Source organism: Hordeum vulgare, chromosome 3H (assembly GCF_904849725.1).
Source record: "Hordeum vulgare subsp. vulgare chromosome 3H, MorexV3_pseudomolecules_assembly, whole genome shotgun sequence".
NCBI classification, from domain to species: Eukaryota; Viridiplantae; Streptophyta; class Magnoliopsida; order Poales; family Poaceae; genus Hordeum; species Hordeum vulgare.
This window is the reverse complement of record NC_058520.1, coordinates 395,971,569-395,980,046: the sequence shown is the minus strand read 5'-3', so window position 1 is coordinate 395,980,046 and position 8,478 is coordinate 395,971,569. Positions and strand designations below refer to the sequence as shown.

Sequence of the window (8,478 nt, the reverse complement as noted above, 5' to 3'; positions counted from 1 at the left end):
TGATGCAATTTTCTAAAAATCTGTTGTCTTTCACAAAATGAAGCCCAATGATCCAAACTTTAATAATTGTCTATTTGAGCTTCGTGACCTCATGGGTGTTAAAAGAGATTTCATTACCATTAATAACATCATTATTGAAACCATCCACATTCATAAACTTGAACATTGTTATGGCCAAAATTCTAACAAATCTCTTGATTCTTGTAACGAGGATATTTCATTTGACGATGACAATGTGGAGCACACCTACTACGATAAAGACGAGAAGTTTGACAAAGGAATGTGTCCATGGACGTTTTTGGATGTTTTTTTTTTTTTGAGAAAAATTGGGTGTCCATTGAGATGCTGCTTACACACGGGTCAAGCCCGACAACCCACGCGCAGGTGGTTCTCTGATCCTGGGCCACAGATTCAGCCCATTCGCAGCTGGCGTCGACCCTCCCCTGACTGACGCAGAAGAGAAGAGGATCCGCGGCCTGACTGAAGGAGGCACGTCCGTCGACAGAGGGAGCCACCTGACCTGATCCACAGGCGCGCCGCGGCCAAGCCGCCCGGATGTGTGGTTCTCCCGGCGCCCCTCGATTCCCTCGTCCCCACCCACTGCTGCTGCTCTCCTCTCCCCGTCGACGACAACGCCAGCCTCTCCACTTCTCCTCCGCTCACTCTCAAGAGTCTTAAACCCTCACTCCTCTCCTTCCACCACCTCCGGAGCTCCACACGCTATCTCTGTCAGGCATGGCGCCTTCCGCGACCTGCCCTCTCCACTCCATGGCATCCGTCTCCCGCGCTCTCCGCCCGCGGCCGCGCCTCGCCGCTCCTCGTCTCGGTGCGAGCCCCTTGCAGCCTCTTTCAAGGTTTTTCCCCACTTCTCCGTTTGTTTGTTTGTCTGACCTGGTTTTGCTCGCGTGGACGCAGGATGCGGACTGAGAGTTGGGTGCTCTGTGCCGGCATATGGAAGTGCTGCCACGGAGAAGACCGAGTGGGGATTGGCCATTGCGCCCGCACCGTCGACCACTCTTGTTCCGGTTGTCAGGTATACTGCTAACTGGGCTTCTGAAATTGATCGTGTCTGGGAATGGACTGCCTAATTGCTGGGTTTTATTTGTTCAACGCAGTTGCTTTTGTCGAGTGTTGACTGGTCACCATATATGTGCTAATGTGAGGTGGGGGAGTTGCATGTTTTGGTCCTGGACTATTGGGGTAGTAGGCATGGGAAGATGTTCGTTTCTTAGGTTTATGACACTGAACAAACAGTACTCAATGAGTGACTGCAGTGAAATGTTTATACAGGTATAGGTGCAATGGAATTCGTTTACCTCTTTGCGCAACTGATTGCACTGTCTCTATCTTTGGGTTTGAAGTACATGGTCATAGTATAGTGATACTACACCAATCAACATTTATTTTCTTTTGTATTAATAACTCTAGTGGTTAAAATTATTGCATTTCCATTATCCATCAGTGAAGCGACTGGTATGTACATTAGTCATGCAATCTGTTGAACTTCATTCTACGCTTTAATCATAGTGTGATTTCTTTTCTAAACTGCATTTTTTCAATGCTTTAAATGAAAATCAGGTGAACAAGTTGTTAAATTTTGTTGCAGTGTCTCAGCATAAAAGATATGAGTTGGTAGGGACTTTATCATGCCCGCCTACCAATACTCTTCAATCACATTTATGCATCACGAAAAAATCCCAAGAAACTCATAGATGTGCAACAGGTAGACAGGTTTTTGTAGGTGCACACTTAGTTTGTTCTATTCAGGTGCACACATAGTTATCGTTTTGCAGGCGCCCACTTAGTTGCTTCTTTGCAGGTGCACATTTTTCTAAAATGAGGCACGTCATTGATTTTATTTTAGATGCACATCTAAACAATTTGGAATTATATGTATCTAGACCTACCCATGCAAGCGAAAACTTCACATTCCTCGTTACTATGTTGTGACATCTTCAGTTTTTATTTGAGAGCATTATCAACCAGTTGTAATTTTCTGCTTAATTTTGCTGATCAATTTTGATAACTATAAACTATCTCTCCAATTTGTGATATTTGGCGGACTCAGTTTGCCCGTATAGTTTCGTATAAAGAACCATCATCAAATAGCATTAACTTTCCCCAAATAATTTGATTTCACAAGGACCATCTTAGCCGTGATTTTTGGCCTATCTTGATCTATCATTTGTTTATGCTCCTTGATTGAAGCCATCTGGGCTCAAGGCTCCTTAGCATACTTTAAACACAAAGATAAGGGTCGGTTCTTCCCCTTGCTCGCATTTTTTGTATGCTTACTCACCAGATAATTCAAAAAAAGAATTAGTTTCCATAAAATTTAAAAAACAATTTGTTGTTTTCTCAGGAGCCGTCAAATTTTCTGCAAGGCAGAAGCTAACATTTCTAGTAACCTGCCAGCGAGCGGGCCTACTGGAGCAAGCCAGTACGAGAAAATAGTTGAGCTACTCACCACTCTTTTCCCTGTCTGGGTAAGCTGCTATGAGATCATCTGAAATTTTCAGTTCTCTTGTCTTTAACTGTGTAGTTTCGTTCATTAATTTGATGCAAATCTTTGTAAATCTAGTAACGCGGAGATCACCTTGTGCAGGTCATATTAGGTACAGTTATTGGCATCTACAAGCCGTCAATGGTAAACTTTCTCTCACCTGTCAATTCCATTAATATGTACTCACCGCTAATGCTTTAACATATTGTATGCATGGTTTCCTACTTCCCTTGGACGTACAGGTCACCTGGTTGGAGACTGATCTTTTTACTCTGGGCCTAGGATTCCTAATGCTGTCAATGGGACTAACATTGACATTTGAAGATTTCAGGAGATGTTTAAGGAATCCATGGACAGTATGTTTCTGCCCCTTGGCCGCATGTATTTGTATAGAAATATTGATGCAGTTCTGTTCTTAATACCTCATGAATTGATGTAGAATCTCTTTTGCATGTTAATTGATGTAATAGCTTCTTTGCAGGTTGGTGTGGGATTTCTTGCGCAATATTTGATCAAACCTATGCTAGGATATGCTATCGCATTGGTAATGCTGACAATAGACATGCATAATACCGCTGATTCAGTTTTATATAATTTAGGGATTGTGGATGATTAAATTTGTGATGAATAGCTGTATTGTTAGTTTGTTACTTAACCAACAATTTCTGTTTTGCAAAACTAAGTATTTAATTCAAATATTGGATACTAGCGATGTATGCACCAAAGGACCAACCAATGTAAAGTTTGATCACTGATCGCATAGTGCCAGGCTGAAGCAGTTGTTCAGTCTTCATGACATGCTAAAATGTCAATTGTTCAGTCTTCATGACATGCTAAAATGACATTCTCTTTATACCTAAATAACAAGTGTACATGCGATATTCTTGCTTCATCTTTTAGTTTTTTCAAAAGCAAGCAGGTCTCTGAAGAAGTTTTCGTGCTTTTGCTACTTATAAACTATAATATTGTAATAAGTAACAAACAACATATGGATTGCTTATAAATTGATGCACCTTTGCATGGTGTTATGCGGACCATTTTCTGTGCTAAGCAGGCTTATGTGAGGACTTCCCAGTTCCCATGTAAAGTTTATAAAAAATTAAATGAAAACAAGGATAAATGGCTCATTCATGAATCGGTCTAATATGCTATGCCCCAAAAAGATTTTAAAGTTCAAGAGTTGTCCCTGGTTTCAAACTTTCTGATGTTTTCCTCTTATTATATGTCTTGAATTTAGTCAACGTGATAGACTCTGCTAATTTTATTGTGCACCTCATTATCTTCTTAGTTTTTCAATTACTTTATGTTTGAGTTTAGAAACATATGACTTATGTTGGCGAATTGTTTCTCTTTGTTCATGGCTAATCTATTTGTAAACCTAGAATTGCTTGTAGCAAATGAAAATTTGCACCAACATGTATGCACAAGCCTTTCTTCTTTTAATGTATATAATTATCTGCACCTAATTTCTTTTCCTATTTTACAGACATTGAAGTTATCTGCTCCTCTTGCAACTGGTCTTATTTTGGTCTCATGTTGTCCTGGTGGTCAAGCATCAAATGTTGCAACTTACATATCCAAAGGAAATGTGGCACTTTCAGTTCTTATGACCACGTAAGCTTTGGATATTCTTTGAGAAAAGGCATTTCTTTGGTGCTTGTTTTAATCTTTTTATCCATATACGGATGTACCTCCATCTCTCTTGAGTCCCTTCGTCATTGTGGAAGTGCAGCCTTTAGCATTGACTTCTGTTGCAGTTATTAGAATTCCACTAGTGTGCTAACTGTTTTCAAAATTCGCTGCATTATGCATCACAGAATTTGGATTATTCTATTATTAAGCTAGAACTACTAGTATTTTGCATAAAAAGATTGATCTGCATTAGTTATGAATATTCCTGCTTGCTTCCATCATAAGTACCAGCTGTCAAATTTATCTGAAATGATCAATTTAGCACCTTCTGTAGTCCGTACCAAAAGTTGCTGCCTACCATGATGGCACACACTGCTTTCAGGCTGTAAATAGGACTTACTGTTGAGGATTCCATGGTGTAAGTTTAACTGCGGAATACTTTTGGAATGGATATAATGTGCCATGTCAAGCCTGAGATTCTTCTGCTTCCTCCGTTCCTAAATATAAGTCTTTTAAGAGATTTTACTACGGACTACATACGGATGTATATAGACATACTTTAGAGTGTAGATTTATCCATTTTGCTTCGTATGTAGTCCGTAGTGGAAACTCTTAAAAGACTTATATTTAGGAACGGAGGGTGTAGTTGTGATTTTTGTAAAGAAGTTTATCTGCTGAAACTGAGCAGTGAGCTGTTACTTGCAAATTACTTATTTGATGTCATTCTATTTGATCTAATCCAGTAACCTCTTAGATGCCCTGTTACTTTATCTGCTTCCAGTACTATTCTAACTAGACTTTTCTGAATCTTCCAGTTGCTCGACTATTGGTGCTATAGCGATGACACCACTCCTTACTAAACTCCTTGCTGGTCAATTAGTCCCTGTTGATGCTGCAGTAAACACACTATCCGTATCTTGAATCAACTGCTTGCTAGTTTAATTATCAAGTCTTTCTTAGTTAAATTAAACTCTTTTTGTGCAGGGCTTGGCCATCAGTACTTTTCAGGTTGTTTTAGTACCGACTATCGTTGGAGGTGAATCTTAATTGAACATCCATTATACATTATTGCGGCATCTTAGAAATGCCTTCTTTGATATATGTTGTGACACTATTTCTGTTTAATTTGCAGTATTGGCACATGAGTATTTTCCCAAGTTTACCGAGCGGATTATCTCCATAACACCACTGATAGGGGTCATCCTCACCACCTTGCTTTGTGCTAGCCCTGTAAGTCCGTAAACAAACGATCTGAGTAATGCTTCAAGCCTTTCTTTCAGCCCATGGTTAATTCAGACACCTTTTGTCCTGATGAGAAGACGAGTGGAGTTGTTGCTTGAGTTAATTAGAATGCATTTTGTTGAACTTTAACCTAAATAATGTCTGCTGTCCACAAAGTTTGCAACTTTTATCTCATGAAGTGGTGATATTGCCGACATGTAGTACTCATATACTGTTTTGAAGTTCTTATTTTTCAAGTAAATTTATGCTCTTGTTTGTGATATTTTGGTCACCAGTGCTACTTTTTTTCGCAATTATTAATTGTTATTTTACATCTTACAAGATTGGGCAAGTTGCAGAAGTGTTGAAAACTCAAGGTGCTCAACTTATTCTCCCTGTTGCTCTGCTGCATGCTGTTGCATTCGCTCTTGGCTATTGGATGTCGAAATGGTCTTCTTTTGGGGAATCAACTTCTAGAACCATCTCAATTGAGTGTGGAATGCAGGTACACAGATATTTAAATGCTCAGATTTAATAACATTATGGTTCTTATATTATTGACCTGGATATTAGGAAGGTAAATTTAGTGAACGTATCTACTTAATGCAGTCTCTCGTGCACTACCTATTTAGATTCAGTTCTTCGTGTAGTTGTTGCTGAAATATTGACGTCTAAATGTGCAAATATGTTATATCTTTCTAATGGTGGTGGACACTGGACGCCAAAAGGCCCAAGGGTAAGGATAAAATGTACTACCTCGGTCTGGAATTACTTGTTGGAGAAATAGATGTATCTAGATGTATTTTAGTTCTAGATCCATCCATTTTTATCCATTTCTGCGACAAGTAATTCCGGACGGAGGGTGTATCTAGGTTTACGTTATCAACACCGTGCTAAATTGAACGAGGTACTCCCTCTGTCCCATAATATAAGAGCGTTTTAGACACTACACTAGTGTTGAAAACGCTTTTATATTATGGGATGGAGGGAGTAGTTGATGACGTACCTCTTATTCTCGAGTAGTAAATTTCAGTTTGCAGAGCATCAGAACGTGCATTAGCTGGATTGATTTATGAAGTTTACAGCCATTTTGAACACACTCCATGTGTTTAATGCTCTTTGTGCTTAATGTTTCCAGAGTTCTGCACTTGGATTTTTACTTGCCCAAAAGCACTTCACAAACCCTCTTGTTGCTGTTCCTTCTGCTGTCAGTGTTGTGTGCATGGCGGTAGGTTTTGGTCACCGGTGCTACTTTTTTTCACTATTAGTAATACTCCCTCTGTTCCTAAATATTTGTTGGTGGGGCAACCACAAATATTATGGTACAGGGGAAGTACTATGTTATTGTGTAGTGGTTCATGTCAATATCTGATTGTTCTTCTTCTTCTCCATGACAGCTCGGAGGCAGTGCTCTCGCAGTTTTCTGGAGAAACAGAGGCCTTCCAGCAGATGACAAGGACGATTTCAAGGAATGAATGAAGCAAAAATGATGCTATGCCCCAGCTTCTAGTCGTTACCTTGTTTTAGTTGAGCGTCAGAGCATTTTTCATGTCCCCATATTTTAGGTGTGGAAAACAGGATAAGGGCGTTTGTTTACTTTAGATAATTGATTATTGGTTGGAGGACCCTTGTTAATGATTTAGGTACGGGTTGCACTTAAGTTTGCCGTGTAATGTATTTTTCATCTTCTAAATAAGCTGCTGCTTCTGGACAAAGCGGTAATTCGTTTATATATAGGGTGCTGTGTAGTATGTCATATTCGTTGTTTTTAGCAATTTAATTTTTATGTCTCTTTGTAGTTTTCCATTTTTCTAAGGGAGGTTTAGTTCTCGAATATATTTGGTTACGCTTTTATAAAAGCTTGCATCCATACCTGGGCCAGCTTGAAACAAAAGACGTCAGAGTGAAGTAAAATGTTAGGCAGAATCATGATGGAATCAGTAACGCTCATGAACTCTGTTGTCCCTCCCTACTCCCTAGCAATTGTACTCCAAAGTCAAGGGCGTTCCCTCCATCAGCGCATGTATCTGTTCAGAGTCCGTTCTTCGCTAACCCCACACACAAGATTTAAATCCCCAACGATTTTTTTAGGGAAACTGCTTTGCTTTATTGATCAACCATAAGGGTTACATGAATAAAACGAGTATCAAAAGGTTGCAGTAACCAAACATGACGTCCCTTCCCTAAATGCAAAGCATGTCTAGCTAAACTATGAGCTTCCGTATTCGATAGTCGTCCTTCATGGACAAAAGAGATAATCTGAAAATCATTACTCCTTCCTTGATTTCTCTGATAATTGGGGCGGAGATGGCATTTGTGCCTGAATTGATATCATTAACTGCTTGGAGACACTCCGAAGCGACAATGATGTTCTGAAAAAGCATGTCCCTTTCCAAAGCTAGGGTCTCACGGCACGCCAAAGTTTCCAAGATATTTGGGTCAGTTAGGCCATGGAACACTAACGATGACGCCCCAAGGTACATCCCTTGCTCATCCCGGCAGACAGCGTTGACAACACCAATGGGAGGGCTGTTACAGACCGCTCCATGGTGGTGGAATCCATCTCCTTGCTTGAGCTGGCCTAGTAATCGGCTGCCTAGCATGCGGTAATACCGGTGTTTTGATCGCTTCAAGCTCCGCAATGTACGTGTTAACAAACAAGTGGGTCACCAATGGACTTTGGTGTTCCCCTTTGTGGATCAATCGCCTCCGTGCTGACCAGATCACCCATAGGGTTACCGTAATTCGGAGTAGTTCCTTATCTGATACCAAAGAGAAGATGCTGAAAAGCCATGATTTCGCATCCGGTTCAGCCGTTGCTAGCATATGCTCGAGTAGCTCTGGTTCTGTCAAAGCCCAAATGCAGCGTGCCATGGTGCAGTTTAGAAGGGAGTGCTGCAATGAGTCCTCAGCACCGCAGATTGCACAACACGAAGAGGAGGCCATATTCCGGTGATGTCGAACATCTGTCGTAGGAAGTGAAATCTGTGCAAGCCGCCATAGGAAAACTTTGATCTTGGAAGGCACCTGGACTCGCCATAGCATATCCCAGCCCTTCTTCTCTCTACTGCTATCGGCAGCCCCCCCGGCCCTCGAGCCAAGCCTCCCACCGAAGCTTTGTT

The 8,478-nt window shown here is 40.8% G+C and overlaps 1 protein-coding gene across 2 annotated transcripts; it reads left to right on the top strand.

Annotated features, from left to right (window-relative positions):
- The first annotated feature begins 487 nt into the window (after positions 1–487).
- Positions 488–7,112, top strand: LOC123443969 (probable sodium/metabolite cotransporter BASS2, chloroplastic). 2 transcript variants are annotated; one of them, XM_045120551.1, is made up of 13 exons: positions 495–826; positions 916–1,033; positions 2,363–2,486; positions 2,606–2,647; positions 2,746–2,859; positions 2,985–3,047; positions 3,990–4,117; positions 4,951–5,032; positions 5,120–5,171; positions 5,268–5,365; positions 5,700–5,861; positions 6,495–6,584; positions 6,754–7,112. In XM_045120551.1, the coding sequence occupies exons 1-13, from the start codon at positions 736–738 to the stop codon at positions 6,829–6,831; spliced, it is 1,242 nt and encodes a 413-aa protein (XP_044976486.1). In that variant the 5' UTR covers positions 495–735; the 3' UTR covers positions 6,832–7,112. The 2 variants fall into 2 exon arrangements, with proteins under 2 accessions (XP_044976487.1, XP_044976486.1); XM_045120552.1 differs by lacking the exon at positions 6,495–6,584 and having other exon boundaries at positions 488–826.
- Positions 7,113–8,478: the final 1,366 nt, after the last annotated feature.